Source organism: Phocoena phocoena, chromosome 12 (assembly GCF_963924675.1).
Source record: "Phocoena phocoena chromosome 12, mPhoPho1.1, whole genome shotgun sequence".
In the NCBI taxonomy this organism is placed as follows: Eukaryota; Metazoa; Chordata; class Mammalia; order Artiodactyla; family Phocoenidae; genus Phocoena; species Phocoena phocoena.
Window position 1 is genome coordinate 20,273,526 of NC_089230.1, and position 17,788 is coordinate 20,291,313.

Sequence of the window (17,788 nt, forward strand, 5' to 3'; positions counted from 1 at the left end):
AAATAATGGCTTTCAAAGTGTATTGCAGAAAGAAGATAATATTTCCTTGAAAAACTTAAATTTAACAAAAATAAAGTTTGGTCCCTTTGGTTAGCATTCATCCACCATAACTCATGAATTCCAGTGTTTTTCACTTCCTTTATACATTTCTTTTCACTTCACACAGCCCATGGCAATTATACTTTTCATCAGCTATTTTCTAAACTGAGAACATTCTTCCTAGTGATTAATATCTTGACTTTCTTACAACAATTATCTCCAAAGAAGCATTCAAATTAAGGAGCTGTATGATCCCACGACCTCATAGCACCTCCTCTTCACTCCCCATAAACTGACACCTGTAGAGAATGTTAAAACTGATACCTGCAGCTTTATATAAAGTTCTGTCACAGGATTAATCATTTATTTTCAGCACTTATCTCTAGTATACGTGCTTCTTTCTTAGAAAATAAATTCAGGAAAAGAATGCTTCAGTAAAAAGAAAAACTATCAATATTTTGTGCTTCATTCAAGTCTTCTTCCACGTCAAAAGATAGAACTAGCAAATCAACTCTCTGATCTCTGTGATTTCTAAGTAACTACAGGGCTAGAGAAAACTCTTGGATCTTTTATTGATTTTTTTGAAAATTCCGTTCCTATGCTCTTTACACCAGTTAGTTTGCAATAGAAAGATTAGTTACTGGTACAAAAGTTACTATAGAAGAATTAAGAAATAAATTCAGCACAATACTTTGTGAAGAATGAATACTCAAAAAATGTCACTGCTTTTGAAGGTGATAATTATAATATTTTCAAGTACCACCTAAGCATAATGACTACAAAGCCCTCGGTGATGAGCCACGTGAGTTTAACGCTTTCAGAATCAAGATGAAAATATCTTCTGAAGATAGTTGTTTTTAAATATTCTTATTCATTCTTAGGACAGAGACATGGAAAAAAGATAAGACTATATTTTATATAAAATGGAGAGAAATGACATCTACCCAGATTTCCCTGATCAAAATGCCACAAATTACATGGGCATAATATTGGTGGTTCACCTGAACTACAACTTACTTTAGCCCAGGAAATTTCTGTATCCAAGTCACCAAGCAAACTTTCTGAAGTGGATTTCTGTACCAATTCAGTTTCAGTAACAGAAAGCCATTCAGAGAGAGAAGCAGCCTCTTTCTTCATTTTCCGAGCCAACTGTGATGCTCTTTCTAGATCCTGTTTTCCCTCTGTCACCTTAGGAAAAAAAAAAAAAAAGAGCATAAGAGAGATCAACATAGTGGGAATGAATCAGAGCACTAACTAAAGACCCAAACAGATTCATACTTAACCCCCAAGACAGACCTAACCTTTATCTCTGGCACCTAGAATCACACCATTCTTACTTTTCTGCAGGGGGGACAATATACTGTAGTAGTTACATGTCAGGCAACCCTGAGTTTTCACCTTAGCTCTCCACTTACTTCCTAAGAGACCTTGGGGGAGGTTCAGCCCTCAAAAGGTTGCTATGAGTTTTCAGTGAAAAAAAATACATACACAAAGGGCTTGACCCAGTCCCTGCAGCCAAGTTAAGAAATCAATGAATAGTTCCTTTTATTATTTTGAACAGAAGATGCCTTAAAATCCTCTCAATGAGGGATTCTGTTTAAAAAACACACAGATATTCCAGCAATGTGAGGGGGAAATAGCAAGATTTTTTACAATCATGTTTTACAATTAACCACTTAACGTAAAATACAGTAAATGGCTATGCAACATAAACTTTTATTATTATTTTGCTCTTACTGCTGTTGACGGAAAGCAAAATGAACTGAACTGACACTTACCAGGCTCTTGATACAGCTCTCGTATTGTGCTAACAAATCTACATGTTATACAATAAAACCCTGTGAAAGGCACTATGTTTTCCATTTAACAGAACAGGACAGTGAAGCTTAAAAAGGTTAAGGCCATAACCAGGGTGGCATGACCATCAGATTGAGGCTGGTCTGACCCTTTGCATTACATGATGGTACTCTCAAACTAAAGTAATTCACAACCTAACACTGAGTTGACACTTTAAAGGATGTCACAACACAATACATACAAAAAACATGTTCTTCCTTTCATGTGCACAGATGTATGGGTGATAACATTACCTAAGTAGTACAGTGATAAGTCATGTATGGGAAGAAATCTTTTTAGATGATACAAAATTTCTTAGATATAAAACCCAAATTTTCTTAATAAGTAAAATGGGATTACATTTCTTTTTTACTGGTCCCATAGGTTCAGTTTTACTCTTTGATGTCTCAAGGATTGATTATTATTAAATTCCTTCTTAAAAGTGAAATATTTTTCTATGGAGTTTAATTAAAATTCATGACTCTAAATTAATAGTACTTCAATGCAGACTTCAGAAGACAAATACTTGAATTCTTTGAAAAGATATTATGATACTTATCTGACTTTGACATGCCCAGGCAGCTACACAATTACCATAAAACAATGCTACCAAAGATTTCTGTAAACCAGGAAGAAGATAATTTAAGTTTCAACTTATAACAATTTATACTCTTCTCAGCCTAATCAATACATTTTAAGATGTACTGCATATTGAATTAGGCCATATCAAGTTGTAAATCTTTTTTTTTTTTTTTTTTTTTTGGCCACAGGGCATGTGGGATCCTAGCTTCCTGATCAGGAATCAGGGATCAAACCCATGCCCCCTGCAGTGGAAGTGCAGTCTTAACCTCTGGACCACCATGGAAGTCCCTCAAGTTGTAAATCTTCTACATAACCATTTATCCCCTCTCCCTCTTGAATATGCAACCATTCCCTCTCAATAGGATCATTCCCACCAGGTCTGAAACATACTCAAATGTCTGTCTCTCCATTTCTCTCTCTCTCTCTCTCTCTCTCTCTCTCTCTCTCTCTCTCTCACACACACACACACACACACACACACACACACACTCACACACACATTTCCTACTTTGGTCCCACCTCCGCCTAACGACTTCCCTCTCTCCTACCTTCCGCATACAAGTTCTCAAAACCATCTCTCACCTCCCACACATACTTCAAGCCATGACATTCTGGCTTCTATCCCCATCACTCCACAGAAATTGTCTTTCCTAAGTTCAGTAATGGCCCCAATGGCAACAGATCTAATGGACATTTTTAAGTGGATGTCATATTTAACTTTCAATAATATTCAAAACAGCAGCCTACACTCATTCTCATAATGTTCTCCTTCCTTTGGCTTCCCAGACCTAGCACTTTCCTGGTGTGCTACCACTTCTTGCTACTTACTGTGGTTCTGTATATATATAAAATATATGGTTGCACAATGTGAATTTTTAAGGTGCATAATATGATAATTTGATACACATACATTGTGAAATGAGCACCACAGTCCAGTTAATTAACACATCCACCATCTCACAGAGTTATCTTTTTTTTTTTTGTGGTGAGAACACTTAAGATCTACTTTCTTAGCAGATGTCAAGTTTACAATTACAGAAAACAGCATGGTGGTCCCTCAAAAAAATTAATAAAGAACTACCATATGATCCAGCAATTCTACTTCTGGGTATATAACAAAGGAAATGAAATCATTATTTTAAGAGATATCTGCACTCCCATATTCATTGCAGCATTATTCACAATAGCCATTGATAAATGAATGGATAAAGAAAATGTGGTATACATATGTATATATGTGTGTGTGTGTACACACACACACACACACATATACACACACATACATATATACTTTAGTTTCTTTTACAAGCTCATCTTCCTCAAATTCCCTTCTAAATGAGGTAATCCCTCAAGACTGAATTCAGGCCCTTTTCTTTTTTCACTATATCCTCTCCCTAAACAATTTCATCATCACTGAAAACTTAACCACCTCTATGCAGATGACTCATAAAATTTATATCTTCAGCGAGCCCAGATATATTCTCCAGACTTGAATAACTTTGTGAATATCTGATATGTGCAATTAACTCTCTCAAAGGCACTTAAAATGTCAACATGTCCAATACTTGCTTATGATTTCTCCACACTTCTGCCTTTCCTTCCAGTGCCCCGTCCCACTGATGGCACCATGATTTTCCACATGATCAAGCCAGAAACCCAGGAGTCATCCTTCATCTCTCGCTCCTGCATCCCCACATCAAATCCTTTACCAAGTCCTGCTCATTTCACTTCCTAAATATGTCTTTAAAAAATCGGCTCATACCATCTCCACTGCTCCAAACTAGTTCAAACACCATCATCTCCCACAAAGAGCGTTAACAATGACTTCCAAACTGGTCTTCTCACAACCATTCTTGCCTCTCTGCAATCCACCCTCCAAACTGCAGTGGGTGATCTTTTAAAACACATATATCTGAGCATGTTATCTCCCTGCTAAAACCCTGCCATAATTGCTCATTGCTCTTAACACAGAGATTAAAACCTTTACCACAAATTCTAAGACACTGGTCGGATCTGGTCTCATCCCATCTCTCCAACACCATGTTCCCACACTTGCTGTCTCTGCTTTAACCACACAAAAGTACCATGCTGCCTCCTGCCACAGGGCCTTTACACATGCTGTTCCATCAGCCTCGGAAGCTTCTCCACTGGTTTCACCCAGGCTACTCCTATTCATCCTTCAGATCTCAGCTTATGCACCACTTCCTCTAACCCAGACTGGACCAAATCCCCCTTTACATATACTCCTAAAGCACTACATACATTCCTTCATTACACTTCGGGCTGATAATCTGACATTACTTTGCATGGCTACTTGATTAAAGTTTTCTTCTTTTATTTCTCTCAGTTCCATTAGGCAGGGAGATAATATGTTTTTGCTTATCACTGTATCTCTAACTGCCTGTATAGCTCCTCACACACAGTAAAGTCCCAATTGTGTTGAATGAGAAAATGACTTAACTCCAAAACCATAATTACAGTTAGAGATCTGTTGTAAAACCAACCACACCATTCCCATTTATAAAATGCCCAATTAATAAATACAATAATATTTCACAAATAACTTCAGTTGTGTAATATACAAAGAAGTTCTAACATATGTGTTTCAGACGTGCAGTGTATCAAAATGATACACAATGTATCACACCAGTAATCTAATCTTGCAGAAGTGTGGTCCACATTGCCCAGGAAATGTAGGACTGTTCTTTCTTACTAATCTGAAAGTGATCACAAAATTTCAGCTAGTATTCGCTGGGCTTATGTAGAAACTTCGTTAATATTTAATAACCAAAGAAGGGTCTAATGTATTAACTAATACAGCTTTTCAATATTGATGAGAAAGTTTCACTTCCACACATTGTTTATTTGTTTTATTTTGTTTTTGCTTCTCTGGTTTCAGGGCAGAGAGTCTCAATAAGAGAAGATGTTAAGCCTATTGGATCCAGTTGGTCATTCACAGTAAAAGGCCTAACAACTTCCCCATGAATTCACTAAAATGCCCGAATTATAGATGTTTCTTGAAAGGATTTTAAATCCTGATAGATTAATGTGAACTTCCTATCACTATTTATTAGAGTCCTAATGTTTTTAACATTTCTCAGTAGATTATTCAATCTAGAAATCCAAGGACCAATAACTTGAGTTTATACAGAGACTATTATTTGTAGAGTTCATTAGAATAACTTATGAAAAGTCAGTAGCCATTGAAAACACAGAAATTAACCTGGATTAAATATTAAAAATACATTTCTGTGTAACTATTCATCATTGTAATAGTAACACATACATTTAAAGAAATATAATAAAAATTACTGCCATAAATGAAAACATATATTATTAATGCCATAAAGTTCAAATATGCTTTCTCCCAGAAGTGAAATGTTAAGAGGCGGGCAGTGCACTTGCTCTGCTCACCTGGGCACCCAGGTCATTGTAGAGAATCTTCAGAGAAGTCAGCTGCTCATCCATCCCCTTGGGGTTGTCAGTTTGCTGCTTCTGGACAATGTGCCTTCCTGTTTTGATTACAGTCTCCACTTCAAGCTTGACTTCACTCAAAATTTTATAGAGTTTCTTAAAAATAAAGATGACAAATTTTACATATTAGTGAAAACATGCCAGCTGGAACCATTTCAGGACATGGCTTACAAAGATTGACAGCTAAGAACTAACTATAGAGATCAAAGGGCTTTATCTTTCCCAGATCTGGTTCAAAGGATGAGTAAAATGAAATCAAGGCTGTAATGACTTTTTAAAATCAGATAAGAAAACACACTCACAGAGGTTATACTTGTTTTATTAAAAAAGAAAAAAACTCAAACATGTATCTTAAAGGTTTATGAAAGTACTTGATAATACGAACATATTTCCTACATAAAATGGGAAAATGTTAGGACTAAAACCTGAATGTCTAACACTTTTTAAATTACATTTTTTAAAATCCTAAATGCTATTACAAGAAAAAAGGCAACACTGGCTATTTCTGGCTGTTGGCATTTGGAAGTATTAAGATTCATTTTTTTTCTTACAATTCTCTGAAGTACCAAGTCTACCACAATGAGTACATATTGATTATACAATGAAAAGACATATAAAAACTAAATACATCAAGATGTATATGACCACAGGAAGTCAAAGTTATGTAGGTCAGATTCAGAGCTGCCCTCATCCTTGTTACTTTAAAACTAAAAAGCTGTATTCTGGGCCGGTTCTCTTATCTCTATGCATCATAATCTTGACCTGAAACACCTCATGTGGCACTGTCACATAATAACAGACCATTGGACTAAGTTACACAAAGTCAAGGACAGTGCTTGCTCTGTTGATCTCTATATCTCAGTAAATAAATATTTACATTCATACGTGCACGTGCGCACGTAATATTTATAAAAATTCATCCTATTTTTTCATTCTTCCACCCATTCAAGCTTTCAATTAATCAAACAACCTTCAGTATGCAACAGACATGTGGAGACTGCAATTTTGAAAAGCACAAAGAACTCTTCCCAGACTTTTCTTAGCTTAACTTGTGTCATGTTCAGTTTTTTCATGATTCTTCCCAAGCAGAACACTAGTTCTACGATTGAACATGCTTGGCCACATCATTTTTAAATTTCTATGCAATTGAATTTTAAAGTTCAAGACTAAAACAGTAATAAGGCCTTTTAAATAAGTTCTTCTTTTACATTCTAGGTTTAAACTTTGATTTAAAATTTTATTTTCCTAGAGAATGATTTTTTATGCTATAATATTCCTGACATCCATTCTAAGTATAATTTCTTCTTTCACACTTTAGGTTTAAACTTTATAAATTAAAATTTTACTTTCCCTGAGAACACATTTGTCGGACATTGCAATATTCCTGACATACATTCTAAGTATGGTTCTTCTAGCTAACTCAAATCTATCCTTTACAATTTAGCTTATTAGTCACATTCTGCCAAAGCCCTCCCTAACTTCATCCTGTGATTAAGGTGTATTTTCCTCTTTGTCTTGTAACCATGTTATAAACATGTTTATTCTGGCCTCCTTATCTCATTACACTGTACTAGTTGATTTTACTCTCTGCAGGCTATCTCTCTCCTATCTCTTCTAAACTCCTGGGAGGAAAGGAGCACACTTCTAATTTTTTAACCTGTCTTTCATCATTTATTCCTATTCTTAGGACGCTTTAGACTGACAATTATTGGACAAACCATGTACATAAGCGCTAGATGAAGCCATACCACTGATGGGAAAACCCACTGGACACATTAACCACCCAATGGCCTCACCATACACTTGTCCAGGTGGGTCTGTATGACATCAGGGTCCACATCCTTCACATCCAGAACATGAAGTTCTGCTTTCACACCATCCAACACACGCTTGCAGTCAAGCATGCGCTGTTCAAAGTTAGCAGGTTTCTGGAAAAGCTGGAACTTTGTGGACACCTCTCGAAGTTTCCTCTGTTTGCAGAAGTGAAAATAATAAGCAATTCACATCAGAATGATAATCTTTCTCAGCAGACAATATTAGCATAACACACACTGCTAGAAGGCTGTAAAATAAAGTAACAATAAAAACATTCTTTAAAGGAACTTAGGTTGCCCGATCACCTTGGGGGACTGCACAGCCCAGTGTCCTGAATTACTTGACACTCAGTGTCTCAGTCTGAGATATAATGAAAGGCTAAGCTAGCCTTGCTGGAATTAAAACTGCATTAATTTTCTTACCTGTTTTTAAAACACAATTCAAGAACCTAGAACTCACAATGCCCTTCATCACAAGGTCAGAGTGAAGGTCAGTCTGCATCCCCCATTGAGGGGCTAAGCGGGTACTGCATCCCATGCACTCAGCCTGCCCAGTGTACCAGCCATACCAGTATGGATGGAGGCTCTGCATCAAGGGAAAAACCTATACAAAGCAAACATCTAAATCGAGATTGCTCTCTTCTCAACTTAGCTAGAAAACTCAGATCCAATAGTTTCCAGTGCACCTTCAACACATCACTCCCATCCAACTCTTTACATCACAGAGAAGACCAAAGGCATCCAAGTCGTCAGCTCTTTCTCATTTTCTTTTTATGCCCAACAGGCTGAAAAGTAAAAGGAAGCTGCCCTCCCCCTTCACCTGCAGCACATCCATCTGACTTCCTCCTCTGGCAGTCCGGCCTTCTGGGGAGGTCGGAGGCTGAGAACGTGTGTTTCTTCTCAGCTCCTCTAGGGTTAGCTCGTGGGCTGAGATCTCCGCTTGGATTTTCTACAAAGAGATTAGAAAAGGGAGAGAATGTCTGTTTTTTTTTTTAAGTCTCATAGAGTCATACAACAGATAAGAATATATTGATCCCTATCCATGCTTTAATAAGTGTGCGTATAATAATAATATGGGCCACCTGTATCGTAGGACTGCTGTGTGCTGTGCACAAAGGTCTTTGTATTTGTCACTTCAAATGTTCGCCACTTATTTATAAAGAGGGAATTTCCCCAGTTTCATAGCTAAGAAAATTATAATTTTTAAATGGTGATCATTTGCCATTATCTCACATAAAAACCCTAAGAACCCCCAAACCCACATGCTGCCCTGTAAGTAAGGCCGGCCTTTCTCACTGACTCTCGGTTGGGATGGCAGAAGGAGCTGGTGCCCTTGCAGGTGAGGAGACGATTACATATGCTCTCTTTACGACCTTACTGCCCTCACATCCATGGCAATACCTGGGCTTCCTGAGGAACTTGGAAGGCATCTATCCTGTCGGTCAAGTATGTTGTGAGCTGCTTGTCCAACTCCCCTAAGCTCTCCTGCAAGACCTGAAGCATGTGGTCAGTTTCACGCAGGACCTGGAGTTGCTTTTCCAAAGAAATCTGCTTGCTCTCTGCCTACAGGCGGAAAAATTTACCCATTAGTCACTCAGCACAAATATAAACAGCTGAATATAAGTAAACCCTTATGTTCTAACCACCAAGAAAAGGAACATACTATAAGAGCACTACTTTAAGACTTTGTCCTGCATTATAAATAAATAATAATTAGCAATGATAATAGTGAAAAGGTCTTTCTAGTATCTTATGCATCTTGCAGGAAATTACTAATTTTTACTTCTTTCTATATAAAATGACAAAATACAAAAATGCCATTAAGGGCACTATTTTAAGTGAAATAAGAGAGAAGGACAAAGCTGTATGACCTCACTTATATGTGGAATCTAAAAAAAAAATCACAAAAACAGAATGTTACATTACATATAACATATAATATAATATTTCAATAAAAAGGGAAAAATGTAAAGATTTCCTATGTACCATATTAAAATAAAGGAGAGAATAAAAATATGCCATTTATTACAAATTTAGGGTATTCTTAGGACTCAGCAATAAACCTATAAACAAGAATATAAAATACAACAGAAGCACCTATGAGTAGAGTGAACATGGAAATCTCTTTTTGCAAAGTTTAAAGAAGTTCTACAGATGTTTATAGTGTTGAGCCACTATTTATTGAACTTTTGGGTTAAGTTTGATGCTATTCATGATCTAAACATCAATAGTTATTTTTTAATATGTGTTCAAAAGCTTCTAATATCCACCCAACTCTCCTATAAAAGCAATCTCCTTTCTCTACTTACTGATATGGACACGCGTGTTGTAATACATTCTGAGTATGTATCTAAGGGACTATGGTATTTTATAACAGCAGCTTATATCAAATTCTGATGGCTCTAATATTTACTAGGATAATATGAGTCATTATTCTTATATACACCTATAATATGTTCCTTAAAGGAAATTAAATAGCTCATAAGTAGAAACAATCTCAAAGACAAATTTTTAAATCATCGAGTTCTGCCTGCATTATAATGTAAGTGTAAGGTCTGCTCTTCCCCACCTAGTATTTCAATGCCCTCAACACCCCCGTTGGTTACCAACCTCCCCCCTCGGTATAAGTTCCTGAGGTCCGCTCCATATCATAAACATCTAATCGACACTCACGCATGGCCCGGTTCTTACCAGGTGACTCAGCTCTTCGTATCGACTGTTGAACACCTCCAGTTTCTCACTGATGATATCATCGAGGATCCCTCCATCGATCAGAGTCTGGCCAAGTTCCCGAATCTGGGTGCGATTGTCTGCTGGATGTCGCAAAACAGATTCTAGAGACTGAACAGGGACAGGGGCAAAAAATAATGCATTTACCAAGGCAAAGTGAATCAAGGATTCTAAAAATGTTCGTTTTATTTAAAACCAGTAATTCTATTTTCTAGAAATCTACTTACGGAACAAGATAAAAAATGATTAATTCAGGGACTTCCCTGGTGGCGCAGTGGTTAAGAATCCGCCTGCCAATGCAGGGGACACGGGTTCGAGCCCTGGTCCAGGAAGATCCCACATACCGCAGAGCAACTAAGCCTGTGCGCCACAACTACTGAGCCCTCGTGCCACAACTACTGAAGCCCGCGTGCCCAGAGCCCATGCTCCGCAACAAGAAAAGCCACCACAATGAGAAACCCACGCACTGCAACGAAGAGTAGCTCTACTCGCTGCAACTAGAGAAAGCCCGCACGCAGCAACGAAGACCCAACGTGGCCAATAAATAAATAAATAAAATAAAATAAATTTATTTTAAAAAAAAGATTATTTCACAAAAATGCCCCTCATGGTATTAATAAACACATAAAATTGAGAACTCAGCATGAATGATGATATATGACAATTCCATAAAAATAATTTCAATAATTATTAATTACATGGGAAAATGTTCATGGTATGATACGAAGTTTAAAAGCAAAAAACAATACTATATAAATAAAAGAATTTCAAACTGTTATTGATTATACTACTAAAAAGTTTCTACAGCATATATAAAATTCAAGGCACTGTTTTATATATACACTTTATATATACATAAATTTAATCATATGGCTACATATTATTCCCATATTACAGATAGGAAAACTGAAGCTCAGAGAAGGTAAGTAATTTGCCAACACACACACAGTAAAAAGAAGAGCTAAGATTCTAACTTGGCTCCAAAGACTTGGTGATTCCAAAGCCTTTGATCCAGTTACTATAAAGTACTACCTCCCAGCATATATACATAAAAATAGTAATTCGGAAGAAGTACACTAAAATGTTTTAAAGTGTTATCTTACACTTTATACTTTTCTCCATTTTCCATATTTCTAGAATGCACATGTATTAACTCTCATGTTAGGAAAGTATGTGTTTTTAAAATAATCTTTCAAAACATTTTTTAATACTCTGAATCTCTCACTCTGCTATTTTATTTGAGAAATGACATCTTTTCTCCAGAAGAGCATCTGGCTCCTAGAAGTTAGGTACCACATTTGACTTATTTCTGACCTTTAATCCAGTCATCTACTTAATTACTACATCCTATTCTTACAGGTTTCTTTTGGTTGGTTTGTTTGTTTTGTTTGTTTGTTTGTCTGTTTTGCAGTACGCGAGCCTCTCACTGTTGTGGCTTCTCCCATTGTAAGGTCCGTTGGCCCGGATGAAAGGAGGCCCGGGGGGTAAGAGAAAACGTCGACCAGTATGAGGTAGGAGAGGCATCTGGGAATCAACAAGAGACTCTAACTTCCTGCCCAGAAAACAATGGGGCTGACAGGAAGGGAAAATGGGCTCACGCCCCACAACAGACCAACCAACACCTGGCCCTGCTGTATCCTCACCAAATAAGGAATTACCCTGTATAGCAAACCACCCCCTCCCCTTGCAAGCCGCCTTCTGCTTCTACCCCAATAAAAATCCCCCTCATCCAGTACTGGACGTGACTTCTCTGGCCCCTTTCTCTCGGACCAGTGAACCTCGCCCGGGAGCGCTCCCTAATAAAGCTCACTTGAAGCTTTCCTTTGTTTCACGGTGCCGTTTGTTAAGATCCGACCTCACACCCATTGCGGAGCACAGGCTCCAGACACGCAGGCTCAGCGGCCATGGCTCACGGGCCCAGCCGCTCCGCGGCATGTGGGATCTTCCAGGACCGGGACACGAACCCATGTCCCCTGCATCAGCAGGCTTACTCTCAACCACTGCGCCACCAGGGAAGCCCTATTCTTACAGTTTTAAAAGCACAGCTACCATCTTCCTCTTCTTTTTTTTTTTTTTTTTTTAAGAAAATCTATTCTTTTCACACTTTAATCCACTTAAGAAACAGTTATTAAGTTATCACGTGCCCCAGGCTGTGCTGGGGAACTAACTGGGGAACAACAAAAAATTCAGGCACATTTCTTGGCCTCAAGGAACTCAAGTTCAGGCTTGGGGACAGGATCCCAGGCCTCCAACACTGCCTTCTCCAGCCTGTCCTCCAATTTTCACATCTGAAGACAACAGAATAGAAGCCACTGTAAACACAGTCCTTGCCGTGTCTAGTGAGCAAAAGTAACTTTATGAAGAAGCAAGAGAGCATTGTCCTAATAACATAAGGCAGAGTTTTATCCAGGGACTGGTAAAAACAATCTGGAAAATCACTAGAGCGCTTTATGAAGTCTAAAATGCACTAATTAGCAAACAACTAACCACCTCATAAGGCTGAGTTTAGTGGGTCACCAATAACCCAAATATACACGATGTTATAAATACTTCAGGCAACGGAAGAAAACACAAGTTACACTGAAAACTACCAACGAAGCGAAAGGATTTGCTGGCATAAGGCATTATGTTCCTTGTTTGAATACTCATTCAGCCTCATTGCAACAAAAAGAACCACCCAGAACGCGGGCTCCCACCTCCAGGGCTTCACTGACAGCATCTGTCTTCTCAGGCAGGACCTCTGTGCTCTTCATCCGCTCTTCCAAAGTGTTTAGCCAGGTAGTCTCAAGATCCAAATACTGAAGCAGTTCAATCCAACAAGACCATACCTCCTAAACAGGCAGGGAAAAGTTAGACAAGATAAGAAGCCATTTAGAGACACAATGCATCTCTACTGCTGCACATTCTGTCTAGTCAAGAATAATTTTGTTTAGATACAAGTATAAATGGGCTTTTAGAAACTGATGAACCTGGTATTTCAAATAAGTGAAATAAAATCGAATTCTTCGATTAACTGTATTAGACCAACTGGAGGGAGGTAGGAGGCTGCTTCACTAAGATAAATTCCAAGGCTCTGTTTAAATGCCGAAAATAAAACTATATAATTAGTAGAAGAAACCAGGAGCGAAACATTATTAGTTTGTTTTTAAATAGAATGGTCAAAAAAATACTCAGACTTGCAACACTTTTTAACAGCTATATACGAAACTGGTTCCCTATTCCAACTCAGAGCTAATGGGCGTAACCATCTGATGTAGATCCAACTTTTTTCTTAATTCATATGAACACGTCTATATATGAACAGAGCAACATTTTACCCAAATTGGAATTTTACTATAATTGCTGCATTAGTTGTAGTCACTTATTTCTCATTCCTGTGGGGAGTTGGGGGGCTGGGGTATGATTCATCCTCCAATTCCTAGGAGCAAAATTATGGGAGGAGCCTATTTGACAGATAAATTTAGAAGACAGAGTTCAGCATGGAGCCTACTGGGTTGGTCCTCTTTCAGATCCACTGACTCAGAGGACACATTCTAGTAGCATACACCCCATATGAGGCATACTTACCAGGTCAGGGGTCAGCAATTTTTTCTATAAAAGGCCAGATAGTAAATATTTTAGGTTTTACAGGCCACATCTGGTCTCTGTCACAGATTCTTCTTTATTTTTTCTGTGTGTGTGTGTGTGTGTGTTGCTTTGTTTTTAACAACTCTTTAAAAATTAAAAATATACAAACAATTTTTAGCTCCTGGGCCATACAGAAACAGGCCACAAAACAGATTTGACCCACAGGCTGTAATTTGCCGACCCCTGGCTAAGACTAAAAGGGAAAAGAGGTGTCTGGTCCCCCAAATTTCTATAGGCAGAAAGCAGGCTGAGAAATCTACTCAGCTGCAAGCAGAGCTCTATTTCTTATGGGAAGGAAGGGATGGCTTACAGAGACGCTCTCACAAGAAGCAGGACTGGCCCCTAATCAAGCAACAGTCCCTGGCCCGAGAGTAGGAGCCCTGACTACAAGTGTCTGGCTAGATTTCAGAACTACTAGCATTAGATTTCAGAGTCACTAATGCCAGTGCCTGCTCTTTTTACCTTCCACTGCCCCAACTTTTTTGAATGGGAGCGTCCACTGTGGTTTTCCTGTACCTATCTCACCACTCTGTTGGGTATATGAGGTTCAGATAACTTATCTTTTTAGTGCCCAGGTCGCCAGATGGAGAGGTGTCACACCCACACACCTGCACCTGAAGAAAACTGTTCCAAGGAACCACATTTGCATTTGCACCTGATGTAGATTGCATGATACTGGATTTTGAGCTTGATGCTGTACTGAATAAGACCTTAGGAGTCCCTGGGAGAGTGTAAGAGTATTTTGCATGTGGAAGGACTGTAACTAACTTATGACCAGAGAGTGAACTATGCTGGATTAACAATAGCCACAAATTTATTACAGCTACTCCCGTGAAGTGGTGAAATTGTCTTCTCCTCCCCTGAATGTGGGCTGACCTTGTAACTTGCTTAGAGCAAAAGAAGGCTACAGAGATGATGCTGTGTCAAAGTGCAGACCTAGCCTTTAAGAGAACTGGCAGCTTCTGCTTTCTCCCTCTTAAAAGCCAGCTGCCATGCTGTAGAGAAGCCATAAACCTGAGAGGCCACGTGGAAGGGGACCTGGTGGATGAGAGTGGACCTGAGTGGAATATCCATAAACCACACGGAGCAGAAGAGCCATACAGCTAAGCCAAATCAACCCATAGAATCATGAAAAATAATAAATGGTTGTTTTTGTAAGCCATTACATTTTGGCAAGGTTTGTTACACAGCAATTAATAACTGAAACATAAGTGTATATATTAAAAATATACAAACATGTTTGGGAAGATTATACATCACTTTCTAGATAATGATTACTTTAAGAGAGGGATCAAGAGATGGTATGAGATGGGGAAAAAGGGAACGGGTTCTTTAATGCCAATTAATTTTATTTGAAAAAAGAAGATCTGGAAAAATATGGCAAAATGTAACATTAGTTATAGCTGAGGGATATGTATATGGGTGTTAGTAATATCATCTGTACTCTTCTATAAGTTTTAAATATTTCATGATTTAAAACATTTTAAAGGAATCTAGAAATAATCAAGGTAATAAAGTTGGACTTTTTGGAAGAAAGGCATCCTTACTCTAATTTAGAAATTTGGGCTGTTTCTACCCAAGATCTCTTGGTAATCCCTCACATAATTTTAAAAATGCTTCCATTGTGAAATCTTTTTTCTTCTTATCACTTCCCCTTTCAAAGGCATCAAGGTGTCATATTTTCTCTTTTATCTACTTTGTTTTCTTACACTTTTCCTTTTCTTCTCTCAAACTAATTCCAAAATAATTCTAAAAGTAATTCTGCAAGCAATACTAAAACCTTGAAATATTTCATTCCTCATTCTCAAACTGTCACCTCTGGGTCATAAAGACAGTGTGAAGAAATGACACAGAATTCATGGTGGTCTCTTGTTAGCTTGGGATAACCTGGGGACTCCATTATTTAAACATATTGTGAGTAGTTACTTTGGCTAATAATAGACAGGAAAATAAACAAACCAAAAAAAAGCAAAATCATGGGTGATTAAGGCAGAGAAGAAAACATGGACAAGACTGTAGTAGAATTCAATTCCAGGATCATCTACTGGGACTTAAGATTAGCCATACATAATGTTACATATTATGTTCACAGAATGTTAAATTCGCAAATGAGTAACCTCAGGTGTTTTAAGTTAGGCAATATCTTAATATTAAAGAATGAGGCTTTGTTGACTTGTAGCTTTCTTATTAACTAATCCAAATTACACTTATTTTATAGATTCAGAACAAATGAGTAATGAGTGAATTTAGTTTAAATACTGCAGTTGTGATTACCATTTTAGGATTCATCAAAATGCCATCATTTGTTTTAGGTTGAACTGAATTTAAATTGCTATCAACTGAAGGGCTTCTTAAGTCTTTTCAATAAGATGTGACAAATGTCACACTAATATAAAAGCAAACAATCAAAAACTTAATTTTATTTTTAAAAAAACTCATAGAATCATCTACATCTTAAATCCTATGGCCAGGGTAGGGGAAATGCTCCAGCAAAATACCAGCAAATTCAAGTTAGTCTTTCTTTCATTCTAAATAAAACCTATAATTTTAGACACCGCTCTAAAACAGAAACTTCAATTCATCTCTGTGCACTAACCAGGCAAAAAAAAAAAAAGGAGGTACTCACAGTATATGTCTTAGAATTTTAGGACTGGAACAGACTCTACAGATCATCTGTAATATAAAAACCTTGAAAACCTTGATTTCACGCATAATAAATGTCTAAAGCTAAGAAACTACTTTTCCAAGAAACTTCCACTAACTGAAGGCAGATCTTGCTCTCCAGTTTTCTTTTCTCTGTTTCATTTTTATCGACCTATTACCTAAATTATTATCTAATAATTACTACTACTGTTATTATTATTATCTCAATCATGAAAAAATTACTTTTCTTTTATGAGCTAGTATTTGAAAAGAAAAATGGAGGTTTCTTCCCAAGATATGGAAGCAGCCAGTACATTACAGAATGTGAACCTCAGGAATGTATCAGTGAAAAAACACCATACCTCCAGCGTGTGGCACTTTCCGCGAATTCTATTACAGAGAAGTTGGTAATTCTCCAGCACAACATTCAGCTCAGACGTCAATTCCTGGCCACCAGAGGGCACTTTTGCAGCTAATAACTTGATGTTGTCCTTCAGAATCTTCACTCTCACCTCCTTCTGCAACACATCCTCTTTCGCCCTCTGTTCCAAGACAGAATGAACTTGAAAACTGGCTCCCTGTCTCAGGAACCAATTTCTTTCTTTTTCAAAAAATAACTGAGCCAAAATTAAAACATCCAGATGATTCTAACTACCTAATCCGAACATTATGAGGTAATCCCTACGGAGAGTGCTTGCGAAATAAGAATGCTAACTACAAAATTTCACTCATTATATATCCCAATGTACACAGTCCCCATGCCGACATTTTCATTTAATAACAGCACTGTTAACACCTACGTTATCCCAAATTATGTTTACTGACAGGAAGTACTTTCAAAGTCTGGGTCCATAATAAGAATTAAGTGAATTAATTTTCATTGATCACTGGAAGTCGAGCAAAAATGGAAGTGCACCATGGTAGAAGTATTCTTTAAAAATAATATAAACATATTTTCTTCTGATAATTAACAGCATTTCAAAGATGACAAAGTTGTACTGGGAAGATCTGATCTAAAAGTAGCTTCCTGCCTGACTCTCCTT

General features: G+C 37.6%; 1 protein-coding gene across 1 annotated transcript in view; it reads right to left on the reverse strand.

Moving 5' to 3' along the window:
• UTRN (utrophin) overlaps positions 1-17,788 on the reverse strand; it is a 482,739-nt gene that overhangs the window by 291,638 nt on the left and 173,313 nt on the right. Inside the window, exons 26-33 of the mRNA XM_065888619.1 lie at positions 17,108-17,287; positions 13,172-13,306; positions 10,437-10,586; positions 9,147-9,308; positions 8,566-8,694; positions 7,728-7,901; positions 5,872-6,027; positions 1,057-1,227 (exon numbers count right to left, since the gene is read on the reverse strand). Coding sequence (XP_065744691.1) covers positions 1,057-1,227; positions 5,872-6,027; positions 7,728-7,901; positions 8,566-8,694; positions 9,147-9,308; positions 10,437-10,586; positions 13,172-13,306; positions 17,108-17,287 — 1,257 coding nt within the window. The remainder of the gene's footprint in view (positions 1-1,056; positions 1,228-5,871; positions 6,028-7,727; positions 7,902-8,565; positions 8,695-9,146; positions 9,309-10,436; positions 10,587-13,171; positions 13,307-17,107; positions 17,288-17,788) is intronic.